Genomic DNA, 18,919 nt, shown 5'->3' with positions numbered 1-18,919 from the left:
ATTTATTTTGTATCAAACAAAGCAGCACACAATCAAAGTGACCTTTCTCACCCAGTTTGTGACATTGTGTGATGGAATATTCACGTGTTACTGGACTCTTCCAAACACATATCATAAGTGGTCCCACCTGTGCTAAGACATACAATGACGCGGAGATGGTAAATTGTGATTAGCTGCAGTACAAACCTGACCTGTCTGATTTAGGGCTTTGACTGTCCCTCAAAAGGCCTCCTGCTTTTCATGTGCTTTGTGATGAATCTGTAAAGACCTGTCCAGGGAGGACCTGACCTCTCATCCCCTCGACCCACAAGGATGAGAATAGATGATGGAAGAACACAGAAGTTGCACAAGTGAACATAGGCAACTGGACTTGCTTGTGTTTCTTGTTAAGTTGTCATTGTCCATATATATACATTACGTACATACGTATACATTTAAACATGCATATAGCCTACACATACACATATGCACATACTGTACATGTTCACATAAATACATATACACATATGCATACACATGGACAAGTACACAAAAGCATAAAAATACACATAGGAAATACGTTAACATGTCCATTTGAATTTCTAACTAGAGACACATACAATGTGAGCAAACTGGCCACTCTCATTAGGCAATTACGCAATTTTGGGTATAGAAAGCTGATGATTTGGTGACATCATATGTTGTTCATGTCATCGGAGTCTATTTTATGTAACACTGAAGGTGCACAGAGGTTGTGTATTCATATAGATCACCTATATATACACATAGATGTCACAGAGTCCAAGCCATGGGCCATCTAAATGCTTTTGTTGTGTAAGACACAAGAGTCTTGAATTTAGAACTTGACACAAGTAGAGCAACATGACATCCTGACACCTTTATTGACGACTATTCTATTTGGGTCACAAAGACAGGTGGTATTCAATCACTCAGGTGTTGACAACTGTGACATGGTTTATCAATAACATTCACAGAAACAAAATAACAAAGAGGCAGATATCATGCTTTTACCTGTTATGCATTATCACTATATGCATAACAGGAATACAGGCCAAAATTGTAATGTGTCATAACACAGGTATATCCATACCGTGCAGTTTTTAATAAATATAATATGCTCAAGGTTATGGAGCATGTTTTACTTTGACAAACATGTCCGATCAAGTTTATATAGTACAGATATTTCATAGACTAAGCTGACTGCTTTTAGTTATTTCAATTCTCATATATATTCTGAATATTGTGACACTTTAAAATCAGAAGTGATCCACTGAAACTACAGAAAGTTGAACAACTTATATATTCCTCTATTCCTATTCCTGATTTAGATGATGGTGACATTTTATTCATGCGTGCTTCAGCTGCCACCCTGAAACTGTTGTAGACTTTTTTTTACTTTGCTGCTTATAAATTCATACTGGTGCTAACTACTAATACTCATCATTGTGAGTTATCTGCCAAGGTTGGATCTCTCTCTCTCTCTCTCTCTCTCTCTCAGTTAGATGAGAAACACACTGGGTTGTATTTATCTGTAAGACCCTTATTGGTCTTGTACCCTCTTACATCCCCTCACTCCTTTATTTTAATGTGTAATGTGATCAAACACAGTTTTATCCCAGGGAATAATATATTAAACAACCAAAAGATCAACTTGTTTTTATCCTTAGGGATATTTGGGTTATTAATCTCAGCTTATTTTACCTTCAGTAGTTCTTGTTTAAATTGATTCATCAAATTGATTGTTGTTGTTGTGGTATTTATTCCTGAGGAACTTATTTTTGCTCTTGCTTTGGCTATTTAGCTAATTTTACTGGTTCTTCTTTGAGTTTTCTTGGAGCTTTGGAATGTTTTGTTTATCCTCTTTACTTGAATTTACCGTAAATAAGGTCTCTGCCATTTATTCATGAGTTGAAATAAAGATTAATGATTATCATAGACAGGATTTATATGCACTCAGATTGTAAGAATGGGATTTATGAATTAGTCAGGACACACAAATGGGATTAATAGTATTCACAGATAATACTGAGGTGTGTACAGAAGTTCCATAAGGTGTTGCGTAGGAAAATATAGGTACAGAAATATCGTCACGTCAAATGCATGGCTTAAAAAAATAAAAACCGAAGGTAAAATGTGTTAAATGATTAAGCAGAATTAGCAAGAAGAATTTTCTGGCCATTTTCTCTTCCTCAACCTCTCTGTGTTTCTGCCTCTTCCCAACAGTCGGCCACACGTTAGCAGATAGAGATTGAAATGAGAGAGGGAGCGGCCCAAGGACACCCTGATAACAGAGAGTGGTATGTTAGATCTCTCTCTTTCTGTCTCTCTGCCCCTCACAATGAACACAGGCCGCTGGAGATGCTTTCAGCCGATGCACTTTCAGCACTGATGAGGGTGAGAAAAAATAAATAGAAAGCAAGAGGCAGGGTGAATTTATGTTTAATGTTTGCAGGAAACACAAGAGCAAAAACTCAGAGGGAAAAGTAAATGTTCTGAGAAACGTGTTTTAAGAAGGTGAACCGAGTACATGCCCCCCTGTGGTCAGACATACAGTGTGCTTTACCTCTGTGATGGTTTTTGGCAGAGTGAACAGGGATGTACATACCTTTGAGGATTTATACATTTCAATATCATTGCCTTTGCCAAAAAATGATCCCTCAGAAAGAATTCCTCAAGGTCTCAGTGGTCATTAATACACTGCATGACACAAATGGTGTTTTGTTTATGTTTCCACACACACTACAGTTCATTCACTGTCATCAAACACGCCGCTGACAGGTGATACTGCACTGAAAAAATTGTAAAGGTAAGAGATGAAATAATAAATCATCCAATTGAGTGTGTTAATATTGAAATCTATGGTGAGATTGGAATCTGTGGGACAGGAAACATTTTCACTAACATAACATGAAAAAAAGGAAAAACACGAGTGAATTTATACTTGTAACATTAACATTAACGTTTATGTCACTTATTAAGAGTCTATTGGTTATTTTTCCTATGGTTTTGGTAAATGGTAAATGGTTTTGTATTTATATAGTGCTTTTCTAGTCTTGATGGCCACCAAAGCGCTTTACAGTACAGTTCTACATTCACCCATTCACACACACATTCATACTGTGCATCTATTCGCAGCACTTTGATATTCTATGGGGGGCCATTCAGGGTTCAGCATCTGGGTCAGATGGGTCAGACTGGGGATCGACCTTCAGGTTGGAGGCTCTGGACTAAAGTATGCCCTCTGCAGAGGTGGAGGACGACCACTCTACCCCTCAGCCACAGACGCCATATCGATCTATCTATCTATCTATCTATCTTTTATTAATTTCTTTGTGTTTAATTTGAATGACTTTTAGTGATGTTTCTTAGTTTTATAAAAATGTTGGTCTATAATGCACTGTTAATTCCCCAGTTTTTAGACAAGTCAATTAATCTTTTACTATAACGTTTTGAATCATTCCTCTCAGAGTACATGAATATACTAGTTTCTTAGGATGGAGTTCATCTACAGGGATCATAAAAACAAACTTACTCACTTACTCAAAATTTAAATTGTTTTAAAGTAATTTTTCAAGATGAGTCAAAAATCATTCAACAACCTCTCAGATCCGAGTTTAAATATATTTAAATATACATATATACATAAAGCCCCCACACAACTGGTCAACTCTGCACTTTCACCATGTCACCACTAGTAGTCGCCCGTCTCACACAAGTTGGTTGGACTCAATGATGATGTTGCCTTCAGGAACTGTCGGTAATGTTGGAATCGGTATTAAAAAGCACTCAAACAACTCAAAAGAATATTTAGGATGAATGAAACAGAGAATCCTCGACATTTGGATTTTAAAGACATACAAAACATTTTTTTAGAAGGAATGGTGAGAACGGTTGGGGCAAAAATGACTGAAATTGTCGATTGGAAACCCCGAACATACTGTGAGCCTTTGAAACGTGTTGGGTTGTTAGGTGCTGAGACCAGGGTAAGTGAACGCAGCCCCCTGACCAGCGGGGTGACGGCGGACACACAGCGAGACTCAGCAGACACATAAACAAACTGGCTGCATGGCTTCAGGGACCTTTAACCACACGCCCCCGCTGCCTCCGTGTCACCGCATGGACAATGTTAATGTCGACAGAAGAAACCTGGGCTCAAAGTGAAGGACTCCATTGATAAGAAGTGCAACAGGAGAATGGAGTCCTGCTGAGAGGTGAGTTTAATGCTGGGAAACTTCACGGCGAGCTAACATCGGCTAACGGGACCTAGTTAGCTAGTCGGGACTTGTTGGGTCGTGTTGTTTAAATAGCGTCGCCTGGCGTAGCATCGCCCATTGGGGCCTTTGGCAGGCTGCAGGAGTTCAAGTTGGTAATTAGCCATTAACAGCAGGAGTGTCCACCCGCTGTGTAACACGAACCGGGTGTGGGGACCGCCGAGTAGAGCTGGTGAGGGTAGAAGTGATGAAAGCTAACGGTTCACCTGTTGCATCCTCAGCTGGAGGTCAGACCCCTGCTCCTAAACATGGCCTCCATTAACACTGAGAGGCGACAGAGTCTTATTATGGTCCCATGTGTGTAATGGTGATTAGTTCTGTCACTCATCATCATGCGATAAAACTAAGAAACACCTTTAAACACATGTCGAGGTTTCCATGTAAGCAGTTAAATTGTAGAGTTTGGATTTGGACACAGATATGGTTTCTGCAGTTTTTCTTTTCCATCACATCTATTCTGTGTTTAATATCCTTTCTTTCATAATTCTAAATCATTTTTTTCATAATTTCTGTCTGCATCCTCCTCCCATCAGAGTGAGGAGATCATCATTTGTACATTTTACATCCGTTTTTTTAACAATGTAACATTTGTATATATTCTATACTTATTACATGTAAATTAAAATGTTTCAAGTATTTTTTTTATTTAATTTGATAGAAACGGCCTACAGCTCAAGGAAAGTATCTTAAAATATGAGAATAATTTTCGGTAAATTACTGTTCGTACAGTGTAATTACCGTATATCTCTTGGTCTGGTTCAGTTCATTCAACCACAATCATGGGGTAGACCGCTGACTTGACTGCATGTCCAGAGGGTAAGCCACAGAAGGTCACTACAGAAAGGGTAGGCTGCTAACAGAGGGTTATGTCAAAGCATATTCAATGACATTTGAATGGATAGGGAGAAACTTTAATGGGAAAAGGTGCCCAAGCAACATGGATGACCACAGCCTTGAGATGATTGTCATCCAAAGCCTATTCAAGAACTTGGGAGAGCGTTTAGGGGTAGACTGAGGCTGGAGTCAACGCATCCAGAGCCACCACGCACAGACGTCTAAAGGAAATTATCTAGCGTCAATAGAGAGGATGTCAGAAGCCTCTTACCTGGGATGAGGCCATTGCTCAGTGGTCCAGAGTCCTCTTTTCAGGCGCAAGTAAGCATTTCATTTGGAAATCAACGTCCCAGAGTCAGGTGAAAAAGTGGAGGGGCACAGTTTGAAGTCCAGTGGGCAGTTTCTGCAGTCTGTGAGGATCTGGGGTGCCATGTCATCTGCTGGTGTTGGTCCATGCAGCTGTCTACCATGACATGCTTTATGGACATGCCAATAATGGAATTTAGATTTCTATGAGCTGTAAGTCATAATCATCGAAATTAAAACAAAAAAATGCTTGAAATATTTCACTATACATGTGATAAATATATGAAAGTTTCACTTTTTGAAGAAATAAAAATTATTTTGTAATATTGTAATTTTTTTAGATGGATCTTTAACCAAACTAGAATCACTGTATTTTTTTGTCAGTGCACTAAAACAATAACACCTGCCAATTTCTTTCAAACCCTCCACTGTCTCATCTTTCCAGTGTGGCCTGCGACCTGGTGTGATAACTGCATGCTGCATGTCTGTGATAACCATGCATCCATCACCCACCTGCACTCCCTCTCAGGTCTGATGCACAGGCCCTTCTTTAGAAACCAATGTGTCATGCCTCTCCTTGCATGTTGTGCTGTGAATGAGGCATCATGAGGAAAGACAGGGATAACCCTCTGGCCCTCTCATCCAAGAAATACTGCCAGAGCCAGGCGGACTATGGGCGAGAGCTTGAGAGGCTCCGTGCTGAATTGGAGACGGAGAAGAGCCAGACGCAGCGGGCTCACGGACACCTCAGTGTGGAGCTAAGGCGCCTGCGAGAAGAAGCAGAGAGGGAACAGAAGAGGGCCGTGAGGGAGCTGACGGCAAAGCGTGGGACCCAAAAGGACTTGCACTCTGACAGACGCAGGGGTTTGGTGGCTAGTGAGGTGAACAATAAACATACTGAACAATGCAGTAAGGATGAGCCGTCAGGGAAAGAGGCTTTTCGTTTAAGCAGAGGAGAAACCTATAGAAAGCTGGAGCTGTTGCTGCTGACACTGTATGAGGAGATAAATGGTGAGCAGGCAGTCTCTAAATTGCATCAGCGGCAGGACATTGAGCTAGAAAAAGCCATTTTCCTCTGCCACCTGCTAGAGACCCACAGACGACCGTTGCAGGGGAGACAGAGAGCAGGACACCCCAGCAACATTTTTGAAAGTCTCTCAGGAAAGCCTACTCGAGAAGACGGCGATAAATCTTGTCAGAGACTTCAGAGATCTCAGAGTGCATCTCACTCATCGAAGAAGAGCAGTGAAGAAGATCAGCAAAAGCAGCCTTCAGGCAGGGACTTGTGTGAATCTGACCCCAGCACCACTGCTACAGTCGTGGACACCTGTCGGAGCCGCTCTCTGAAAACTATTCACCCTCACAACACTCCCCATGCCGGCTGGGACAACCAGCCCCCCTCCTGTACTGAGTCCTCGCCCTCCAAATGCATGGAGAGAAACATGGAGGTAAGATATTTCACATTCATATTCCTAAAAACATGCTCACTGGTGGTTGAATTTATATTGGAAATATACAGTTAGAAGTAATGTAAGAAGAAATTGTGGTATATATATAGATTAACACTCAGACATACCATAAAATGCCAAATAATATGTAGCAATATTGCTTTTTTCATTGTATTTTTTATAAACTATAGTATATTGCACATTTGTTTTGATTGGACAGGATTTTAGGTAAAATATAACCCCATGATCCCCAGTACATTTCACTTCTTGAATTGAAGTCACTTGGCTGGATGTTAGACATTGTATTTATATGATAAACCCAAGCTACTATAGATGCTTCAGACATAGTGGCTGGTTCGGAAGAATAAGGGGACAATACCTTATGGAAATATATATCTTTCAGTTTATTGTTTATATTTAAAGGAAAACAATACTTTATTATTTCCTTTTTTTTTCTTGAAGGCTTCCTATTAAATTGCAAACAAAAAAATTACTATTACAGTTAATGTTGCTCAGCAACAAATATTTGTGTCATCCCTCACAAAAAAATTGCATGGATTTAAAGGAAATAAATCCAATATTGTGAAGACAGTTAATTTTTTTCTCAGTTTCTAATATATACAGACAGGAGAACCAAACACTGGTTGGCTGTGCAGGCTTATCTCTGTCAATAATGCAATGATGACGAAAAGACTGATTTTGGTTTTGTGTAAAAACACCTCTATGAATTTCTGTTGTTGTCAGTGTTGTGGTGGTGAGTCATGTGGGATGTGAGCAGAGAGTAGGGGTTATGTGCTGGTGCATCAATTCTGTTTTAGGAGTGGCAAAAGTGGGTCAATGTGCTCCTGTCTCCTAAATTTTGGATCAAGTTTTCATTGGGAGGAAAATTAATAATGAAAATGAAAATGAATAATTCATCAAAGTAATGCAATCAGCAATGCCTACTTGCCCAGCCTCATTTTGTTTGTGTGTCTTTCTCATCATAAGAAAGCATCACCCTTTGTTGTATGGATAATAAAGCAGATAGATAATATCTAATCTCTCTTTCTCTTTCTCTCTCTCTCTCTCTCTCTCTCTCTCTCTCTATCTCTATCTCTCTGTAATATATATATATATATATATATGACAATTTGTGCCATACAGTGTTTGATTTTCAAAGATATATATACTGTATTATACTGTAAAATAAAATGTGCATATGCAATTCAAGAGGCGAAACATGTTTATCATAAAAAAGTTAGAGGCTCTTCTCAGCTCATTAGATTGGCCAAAAATTTAAGGCCTCATAAAACTTACAAACAAACTTTAGGAAGGACAGACAGCCATATTTGTATTTTAGCATTTGCAAGTTTCTTTGGAAAAAATCTAAATGATATTTGGATGTTTGTGTAAGACGTATATTTGACCACTAGCCTGATACTGAGTCACATGGTTAACAGGGAGGCTTTGTCAAAACCTATCAGTGTGATAGGATGTCAATATCATTGGATTTCTGTGCAGAGGAAAGGCAATTTGACATGAATGCTGACTGGATGTTTCTCTTTATTTAATGCTCAGTCAAAGTTTATATATTTAGTTTATGTGTGCTGTGTGCAGCCCGTGATTAGCACCTTGGCTGGTGGCAGTGGTTTCGCTGTAAGCACCTCTGTTCACACCAGGGTTGGTTTCAGTCGTTCAGCTCCTGAAGCCATGGTCTTGTGAGCACACAGGAATTATTAATGGGAAGAGCTGAAATGCTGCGTTAGCACAAAACAAGAAGCTCATGTCTGCGAGAGACAGGTGGTATGAGCTTGATCTGTCTGGTGGAGGCTCCTCAATCGTTCCATGTGTCACTGAGGGATCATTCTGTTAATTGAAATCTATATCATATTCTCACATTGCTTTGCAAGGTTAAGTGTGTTCAGAGTGACTTTGAACAATTGATAGATTAATCAGATAAAAATGAATTTTCATTCATTTGCAGGCCCACAATGTTGCTCTAACACAGGTCCAATATATCAAGTAAACACTTTACATCTGCCAAGGACTTTAGTTAGTCTGTGGATAAACAAGATAACACAGACACTGATGGATAGATTACCGCCAAACTTGGTGTAAGCATGTGGTATGGGCCAGGGAAAAACCCAAAAGAGTGTGGTGCGGATCAGCCACCTGGTACAGGCTTTATTTGATTTTTCTAAATTTTCTCAGAATTCCTGAATCTTGATGATAAAAAACAAGGCACATTTAGGGAAACTGGGATTGTGCTCTACTGAGTGCCATTCTATTAAAATAAGTTCTGATTAACAAATCTCTATCTTTGTCCCATTCATGTGTTTACACAATTGTGACTCAAAATGTACTTTTAGCCAGCAGGCAGTTGCTGCCAGGCAAGGAGAGAGGGGTCAGCAGCCAATCATGTGAACACCACAAACAAAAGTATTGCCCTACTGTGATGAAAATAGTTGAACGTTTGTTTGAGCTTGCAACTAGGGACGCTCTGATTTGATTTCTTAGACCTTCCATTAAACAACCTTATTGAGTGTACTGACCGAGTTTGAGAAACAGCAAATACTTTAAATTGAGGTGTCCAAATTGATATTGGTAGTGAAAAGTGGGCCAGATTCATCCCAGCTTGCTCGCTGTAGCCTGCTGTGTGGAATGGAGACAATTTCTTGAGCATTCAGGTGAGGGGTGGTGCCTGGGTAAAGAATGCAGAAAGTATAAATTCTTCTACGTGAATTACATGTTTTTATTTATTGCACATCGACAGCAGCATTGGACCGTATCTCCAAAAGCTCTGGAATATCTTCATCTTTCCGAGTTTCATATCTTCTTCAGCGTCTTCTACCTGTTTTTCTACCTCAGATACTGCTTTTTTCAGTTTTGTCTCTATTGTGTGTTAAAAATGTGATCAACACACTCACTCAAGGTGAATTCTTACTTCTTTCTCTCATGGGCTCATTTGGACATCCTCCTGAGTTTATACTAGGTGGCTGAAAGGAAAAACTCCAGAGGTCTGGAGCGCCTGACTGTAATCTTACATACATAATCCCTTCTGGATGATTTCAGGGGAGTCTATCCGGAGTTCAGTGCATTTCTGAGCATGTCAACCCACTGAGCAGTCAGACTTCACATTAACCTCAAACTTAGTCAGTTGGAAAACTAATTGCTGCTCTGGAATTGGCTTGAAGGAAGCTGTGTGTGTGGCGTAACATGAGATTTATAAAGTCTGGTAATGTGATGTCTGAGAAGTTGGTCAACTTGGTAAGTTTGTATCTTGGGCTCTGGTAATGTATAATATTTTTTCAGTCTCTTTCCTCAACTACACACCTGTAGTGATTTTATTGTTGAGAATAGAAAGCAGAGGCTGCAGATTTGTGAATTGCTCTGCATTAAAGCTACCTTTTTATTTTGTATTTGTCTTGTGCAAGTTAAGACAGGGTCAACTAAACAATGGAAAGTGTTGGATGATAAGAAACGGGTCAGCTAAGCAGTGCAATAATTACATTAAAAAAGAGGCAAAGTTGTAAGAGCTTATTATAGAAAAGTCAAGTACAATACTCAAAACTAAATACTATATATAGCCACTTTGCCTTTGCTAACTTCTTACCATTTGGCATATTCAGTGGATTGATGGTGTTTTAATTATCATTAACTTTGTTGCTCTGAATGTTTTTGTGGTTGTTGCACCATTGCTTAGTTTGGCCTTACAGGTATTACAAAGTACACGTTTGCATCTTCTTCAGTCACGGTGAAGAACTACCAGCATTTTGTGTCTGTGACTGTGTCTATGCTGCTGTGTGCACTATGTGAACCAGTTGAAAGGTCATCAGTAATGGCCAATCAAACTGGCTGATTGATCACTGCATCTTTATTATTTTTATTCTATATTATTATTCTATATTATCACTTTTGGGCTTTGTAGACACGCATGCTTTAAAATGAGCAACAGCCAAAGTAACTGTCTGTGCTTTTAGGTAATGTGTAGTTTGTCAAGGTTGAGTGAGGATTTAACTAGATGCCCAAATAACCCCCTTTATCCCTTGGCTTGGATTCAAGCCACTGCTTGTTAATGGGATTCATTAGGCTGCCTTGCTCATTTGATAGACAAATAGCTGGAGTACTTTATATCACCTGCTAGTAAAGGGGAGGGCAGTAAGGCTAAATAAATCTGCATTAAGTTGTAACCCAGATCTTTTGCTGCTTCAGACCTGTTTACATGTCTTTTTTTAAACCATGAGTAGCATTTATTACATTGTCAGACGCAAATTGGTTTCTTTAGTGGACAACTGCAATAAAACATTAGAAGTAGTCTGGACTGGACACACTTCATCCCCTGTCTGCCTCCTGCAGCCTGCCTGTGTTGCAGTGTGTGTACTGCCTCTTGAACAATCAATAGGCAGCCAACATCATTCCAGCGTCATCTCCATGGAAACGAGCTCCGGTCGTGGTGATGATTGGGCCCCGTCTCAGAGACTGCCTTTTTGTGATAGGACGATTGAAGCAGTCCTCCCTACCCCCTCCTCTCAGCGACACTCGCCTCCTTACACACACACAAAAACACACACACACATACATTTTTCCCTTCGTCCTCTTTCTTCACCTTTATGGCGCTGCAAGCGAGATAGGATTAAGCAGCCCTGTCGAGTCTTGTCGCATCTGGATCTTATGCTTTTTGTCCCAGCCGCAACAATGAGGATGGACTCGCGGCTGAAGAGTCAACATGCCACCCACAGCCCAGTCTTACTGAGAGATTGGCAACTAGAGGGGAGACCTGTTAGATAAATCCTTTTCTGGTATTTCTTTCTCCATCGCACGTCTCTTCTTGTTTTCTATCTCAGCTTGGCCTACACAAGCTCTTTCAGCGCTATGTAGGAAAGGAGCTGGAACCTTTTGTATTTTTCATGGTCTGGACAAGCACCTACGAAAAAGCCCAGACGACAGAGCGGTAAGGCATGATGAAACATGCTGTATCAGAGCTGTGAGCAGGTGTCGGAATCTGAATGCTACACTGTGATAAAGTCTAACATCAGGATGCTGAAGAACGCTATCAGGATGATGACAATTATTACAGTGAGAAACCAAGGCCAAATGGCTGAATGTATTTTTTTCAAAACGTCACAGTGAGAAGGAGTATGAGGTACTGTATAACTCTTGGTTTATATGTCACTGGCTTTATCTTGGATATGGCACACTAACTTCAACTGTGACAGTCCAGCAGGGCCATTTTTGTTCACTAAACTCCCACTGCATAGTGAAGAGACTGTTTTGTTATTGAAAATCATGGCAAAAACCGTCGTCTGCTTGTTTTCATACACGTCACCTTAGCCGTGTAAAAAACTGCTGTTTATAAACTGTTGGAGAACGGGAGGAACATCACATCTTTATCCTTCTGAAGTCAACTTGTCCCGGCTGATCCGTGTTATTCTCCTCCAGCATATGAAAAGCCTGTGATGGCCTGGTCTCGGCTGGGTACCTCATACGGGCATATTGACCCCATCTGCACTGTTGATTTTGACAGAGAGTGATGTATGACCTATTCACTCGGCCTGAGCAGCCCGAGCCTGTACCAGCTACAGAAATGGAGGTTCGTGACACAGAGGCTCCTGGACAGCAGCAGGAGTTTAGGAGGTCGGAGGAGCAGGCTAAGACACAACACGGGCTCTTGGACAAGGCAGTCCCAACCACGGCTAATATCACTTCAACGTCACTCTTAGGAAAGAGGCATCACTCACTGTATGCAAACCTCAATGGCTATGAGGTGGAAAGAGTTCGCAAGGTAAGCGTGGAACATTTGCTGTGACTTCCAGAAATATTCAAGATGCTTGACGTAAAACTGGGTCTGGAGACATGAGAGGTTTGCAGTCCCACCATCATTAGAATCACAATCATTCCATAGTGTACAGAGTATCACTAGCCCTATCAATACCATGGTTGTGGTTTGGTTTTTCATTGCCAATTTTAACATATCTGGTTCTGATATGAAATTTAAAGGAATTTTAAAGATGTCCTATTAAGCTGAAACAGGTAGTCGGATTATCGATTGTATTGGATAAGGGTCATGTTACATTGAACTTAAGTGTTGAGCAAGTTTTCTGCACATGTCTACTGGGACAGTGCCTCTATAAATCAGACAGTTGGCAGTTATTATGCTGACCTATAACAACCTTGTTTCTAATTTCATATCCGTGTCAGACAGATCAACCATTTAATGGTGACCAGTCAAAAAACAATAGAGAATGTGTGAGCTTTCTATGGAATAATTGGACATGTCAAAACAACTTGTTTAATTTGCAAAGTACAATTAACAAGAGATATGCAATTCAAAAACATCTGGAGTAATTGATTGCGAGTGGTTTCTTCTGAACAGTTAAAAGACACTGTTTAAAGGTAACACACAGTGCCTTGGTACTGTAGACCTAACTGATCATACAGTGTTGTCATCATAGAATGTGAAGATCAACTTATGAAGGCAGTATAATGTCTCCCAGCCTCTCCATGCTGTGCTGGTCAAACACAGGAGCATGTTCAGTGCAAGATTGAGACCACCAGGATGCACCACAGAGCGCCACAGGAAGTCATTCCTGCCTGTGGCCATCCAACTTCAGACTTCCTCCCTCTAGGTGTCAGACCCTCTGAGTACCATATACTCTGAGTCAACCGACTGAACTAATTTTAATGCCAGCAATATCTGAAATATCCATGCTTAAAATAAACACTCAATGTACAGAACACACATATTGTACATATTTCATATTTTATATTATTATGTCACAGTGACCTGACGGATGTAGACTAAAACAGCCCTGGTTGTCAGAGGGGTACAACCGTAGGGCAGTATTTTTTATGTCCAGCTACTACTACAGAAAAGGAAGTACAGAATGTTAAACCACCAATTATTTTGTTAAACCTCTGTTCCTTTTCCTTTGCCTCATGGTTTGAAAGCATCCTTACCGGAGACAGGATTTCATCATTCAGAATTAATCGGTGTGCAACATTGCCTCCTGTCTTTCCCACCCCTGCCAGCTCATTACCTAAACACCACAATCACAGTGTAGTGAAAACCCATAGTGAACTGTCAACACACAACCTGGGAGAGGATCCGTGGCTACAGGAGCTGAGAGGGAGCATTAAATGATGCATTAGAAATTATTATTTGGCTCTTTCAGACCAGTGGGGCCCATACTCTTTGTTTATGATTGCACCATTAATTGCTGTGGGGTACCACATCCGCTCTTGTGTTAGCTTAATCAAGAATCAGGGATGATTGTCTGTGTATGTGTATATCAGTACAACAGGATACATGTTTGTAAGAATATAATGAATGCTAGTCCACTGAAATAATAGTAAAACGTTGTTATAAGAGGCTAAGCAGGTGTTATACAGCAGAAGGAAAGTGGGTGAAATTGAGTTCATGGTCAGCTAAAACCCAAATGAACAGACTGGGTTATAAATAGAATCTTTATAGAATAGGCATTACTGTGAAAGTGACGTTTTTCCTCAGATCTCCATGATTCAGTGTGGCTTAAGCCATACAGCAGATTCTTATTCCATGTGTTATATTCTAAAACTTTCGTGAACTATTTTGGTTCAGTTCTTTTGACTGGCAGTTTCTTGGGGAAATGTATCCTTATCAAATTAAAAGTAATGACATTTTTTTACATCATTCATTTAAAGATATTTAGACACAATCTTGGATAAAATGAGAATGATGTAAATACTTGTACTACTTTTTTAAAAATGTTTTAAATACTCTCATTCATTAAGTACACTCAATTCAGCTTTATGTTTACAAAAAACAATGAACAAGAATCTTAGATTATCTGTTTTCACTTTCCAAGTGAGTCTGGATGTGGACAATTGTGTCAAAATTAACACAAATTTGTATCAGTATTTTCGTAGCCACAGTTGAATCTGTCATTTACAGTAGAACCATATGTGTGAATATGTAGAGCAGTTGTTAATGTCAGTCTTTCTAAGACCGATGAGCTTGTTGGGTGTGTGGTCCTCTATGATCTACACTCAACACCTGTCTGGATGCCATATGGTTGCTTGTCTAACGAATGTTGGGTTCACACAGCGTGAGTTCCAAATGGAGCTACTATACAGAAAAAAACGGAATCACCGATCTGAATACATCTATTTCATCTGATGACTTAGCCTTGATCACATCGTTACGGCCTAAAAGACATTATGGAGCTATGGCAAGGCGGGCACTATCAGAGAGCCTTTGGAAATCGTCTTTTTCAGTGTTGTATCAACTCATCTCTCCCAAGTTTAGCTTCATGCTAGCTTACTGTTAAAGAACCAGATCTGGATGAGGGGGCGGATCCAGACTGGTCAGACTGGTCAGTTTTGCTTGTTTACAAATATGTTAGAGCTCTGGCAACACACTGAAGCTACTCTTTGTTCTTTCTGTATTTGTGCTGATGCTGCTGTTCAGAAAACTATATTTAGTTTGTCCGGTTAGTGAGGGCATTTCCTGCCTTGTAAAATAAGTGAACTTGTCGCTCAATCTGTTGACAGTCTTGTTACCTTGTCACCATGTCGTTCCCCCAGCTGTGGATAAAATGGCATGACTGATGCTCAGCAGAAAAAAATCTGGAGCACTATTTCTCACTGCTGACAGAGGCTCTATATCAAGTGCAGTCAGATTTATCTAGCTAAAGGCTGTTTTAAAGAGCAGGTTTTCAAGTTCTTCCATCATTTTCAAAGTGGATCTCAGCAAATCAATTTGAGTCAAAGCCATTATCAAAGTCTATGTGGAGAAAATGTGTTTGCTGTTAACATGTTCTCTGTGTTTGAGTGAGTTTTCTCTCAAGCTGAAGACATACTTGTCAAGTGAACTGGACTCAGCATTGCCTGAAAGTATAAAAGCAAAAGTTTTGTGATAACTAATTTGTTACAGAAATGTATCGTTGTGGAGGTAATGTCTTATATGCAACACACAGGGCAGATCAAACTAGTTGCATCAGAATTCTCAATCACTGGTGCTGATGGTTAGAGGTTGAAGTACTGAGAAGACTGGCCTAGTTGGTACCTTAGGGAGAACAGAAAGTGGAGCGCTGTGTCTGTATAGAACACCTGGCAGTCCGATTTGAGCATAACTTGCTCAGTAATTTTCTAAAATGAATCATTCATCTCAAAGTGGATGTTCTCATGCCATCTTTGTTCTACTTGTCCTACTTCTGATTAGGGCTGGGCAATTAAGTGAAAATGTATGTACAAATTGAAATAATCAGGATATTGATTTGAAGCTATATCAACCGGCCCTACTTCGGATGTAGCATGTGATGTTGAACTTTACATCCAGAGAGAAACGTATAAAGTAGAAAAAGGGTTGTTTACTTTATATTAGTATTGGTAAAGATGTGATGTATCTCTTTTGCAGCATTTACATGAAGTGAAGAAGTGCAATTAAGGATTTCTGCAGCTAACTATTCCACTGGTTATTCCTCTGTTGGATTTTGATTGAGGTAATTAACCGTTTACTGTTTCACCAATCAGAAAATAATGAAACATTTTCATCTAAGCTTTCCTGAATACAAGCCTACGTCTTCAGACCTCAGAAAATAAACAGTCAAAATCAGACATTTATTCAGTAAACAACAACATTTTGACAGATTAAGGGTTGACAACGTCTGGGTTGTCAATGGAATCTATGGTAGCAAAGTCAAGCTGACTACAGCTGACTTGCTCCTTGAATCCCATTAGTAGGTTAATATTTATTACCCAAAAGACACATTTATATCAGACTGTTCCTTTAAATATCCTCAACAACACAAGTTAATGTGTACACTTGTCTTTGCCTCCTCTCAAGCCAGATACACTTTCACCAAGCCAAGTCTCCAACACACTATACACACACACAAATAACATTGTGGCACTCGCTGAAGCAGAAATAATGCAGTGTATTGTGTGTGTGTGTGTGTGTGTGTGTGTGTGTGTGTGTGTGTGTGTGTGTGTGTGTGTGTGTGTGTGTGTGTGTGTGTGTGTGTGTGTGTGTGTGTGTGTGTGTGTGTGTGTGTGTGTGTGTGTGTGTGCGCACACATGAGTATATTTTATTGACCAGCAATGTTATGACTTGTGAATAATTGATGGGGGCAGTAAGAGAGGGGTCTGTTGTGTCTGCTGTCTGGCAGCACGAGGTGCAGAGTGTCTGTATGGAACAAGGGTCAGACATCATGTTCATTGTCACGTTCAATTTCAGCCTGGAGTCATGACCTTTAGGTATCACTGCCACACCATTCACTGTGTGTGTGTGACTGAATGTAAAGCCGATTCGTAGGCATTCATTTAAAGTGTCACTCATTGTTTCACTGATTTGCTGTGACTACGATCTGAAATCTGAATAAAGATTAAGTTGAAAACCATTCTCTGTTGTGCACAGGCTGATACATATGTGGAGTCCTCCAGCAGCTGTCTGCTGTGTATGTCACATGCCTGTGATATTTAGTCCTGGTCCCAGACTGCTGGTGAGATAAAACCCATGATGGCCTGTGTTCTCGCCCCTAATGGGAAATGCTTTCTGCCTGGAGGAAGAAAGGGAGAATCATTCTGTTGACACACTGAATATCATTGAAGGTCACCCTGGCCTTTGATTACTCAAGTACCTCTACCAGATGTACATTTATTGAATCTGACTTGTAAATGTTTGTTTTTTTAACACTATACATTATAGTTAGAAGCTTATCAACCGCATATACCCTCTGATTGCCAGTCCTAAGCCCCTTTTCCACGGCAGGGATGGAAACGAGACAGGGTGAATGCTTTAATTGAGCAGAGCTGAGAGAGCATCTCACCTTTTGCAGTACTTTACTAGCAATGGGAAAGGAGTCAGTCAGCTTCTTTCAGCTGGTTTCCCCTTATTTAAAAGACCTTTGTATATCTGCTAATTTGGGTGTTAAGTGGTAAGGGTTCTGTTCTGTATAAATAAACTTCTGATCCTGGTGCCCCATCTCTCAATATGTAATAACTATGTAGATTTTCAGTCATCCAGGTAATGGTATCTTAAGGAGTTGTTCAAGGCAATGGGACTCTTGGATGAGAGGGGAAATGTCTTCAAGAGACCCAAGCCAGTCTAGTCGACAACTCCTGAAGACTATTTTAGATCTGTCTTCCTCTTGCCTAAGTCTACTTTGAGATCATGATATCACATGATCTGCTCTACAAAGGGAGATATTATGTGTTTTTGTCACAGCCTATTTTCTTTGTTTGGATTGTTCCCCTTAAACAAGATGCCAACTGATTGAATATCAAAGTTTAAAGGAATGTGTTGACTCCTAATGTGAAGGATAGTCTATTTTGTTACATCGCTGAGCAAAACACAAATCCATCAACAGCTGTAGACTCTTGAGAAAACACAAGTGTGATGGCAGACATTTAGTCTGATGTTCCATTAAAACAAGTATGTAACTAACAATAGTTCATTATGTTGGGTAAGGGCTGGTAATACAGGGGAATTCCCACTAAGAATTTATCTCCACGGCGAAAACATCCGGGGGAAATATTTCAGCCTTTTATCACTTGAGCTCCGGGTGATGAGATGCTGGCCTGTAGTGATGACAGTGACGGAGTAATTCTTTTTTTTTGGCAACATTGGCGAAAAGGTCCTCATGGGACCTTGTGAGTTTTTTGTTGTTTTTTTTCCATTAATTTTAGGCACTTCCCTCTCTGTCTGAGAGCACAGTAGCTTGATGAGGTCAGCCCAATCTGTAGAATGAAATTGTTTAAAAAAAAGGTCCAGTTTACAAAGGCTGTTTATCCTCAGGCTTTTAAACCACTACAGAGAAGCAGCCACAATATCTAGATGTCATGTGATTGGTGTGTTGCTTTAATATCGCTCTTCTAGATGGGACTGGTTGACAAAGAAAGACAGTCAAATTTGTGTTTTTTGGAGAAACACATTATTCAATATGTGATACAATGTTTGATTTAATAATCTTATGCATTGTAGTACATTAGCAATGCAGAGGAGGAGTAATTGAATATATCGTCTTGATTTGATGACTAAACTGTTTCTAAGTGCATCCGTTGTGTACAACCACAAATTAAGTTGTTTCTGTTGCAATGTACAAG

General features: G+C 40.0%; 1 protein-coding gene across 4 annotated transcripts in view; it reads left to right on the top strand.

The window, feature by feature from the left end:
- The first annotated feature begins 4,008 nt into the window (after positions 1–4,008).
- Positions 4,009–18,919, top strand: part of LOC128456881 (RIMS-binding protein 2) — a 59,891-nt gene continuing 44,980 nt past the window's right edge. For 3 of the 4 annotated variants that reach the window (XM_053441288.1, XM_053441286.1, XM_053441285.1), the window contains exons 1-3: positions 4,009–4,211; positions 5,857–6,859; positions 12,363–12,620. In XM_053441288.1, the coding sequence (XP_053297263.1) occupies positions 6,017–6,859; positions 12,363–12,620 (1,101 nt within the window). In that variant the 5' untranslated portion in view covers positions 4,009–4,211; positions 5,857–6,016. The remainder of the gene's footprint in view (positions 4,212–5,856; positions 6,860–12,362; positions 12,621–18,919) is intronic. The other variant, XM_053441287.1, reaches the window with a different exon arrangement.

The sequence above is a fragment of the Pleuronectes platessa genome, chromosome 15 (assembly GCF_947347685.1).
Source record: "Pleuronectes platessa chromosome 15, fPlePla1.1, whole genome shotgun sequence".
Taxonomy (NCBI): domain Eukaryota; kingdom Metazoa; phylum Chordata; class Actinopteri; order Pleuronectiformes; family Pleuronectidae; genus Pleuronectes; species Pleuronectes platessa.
This window is presented reverse-complemented; position numbering and strand designations above follow the sequence as displayed.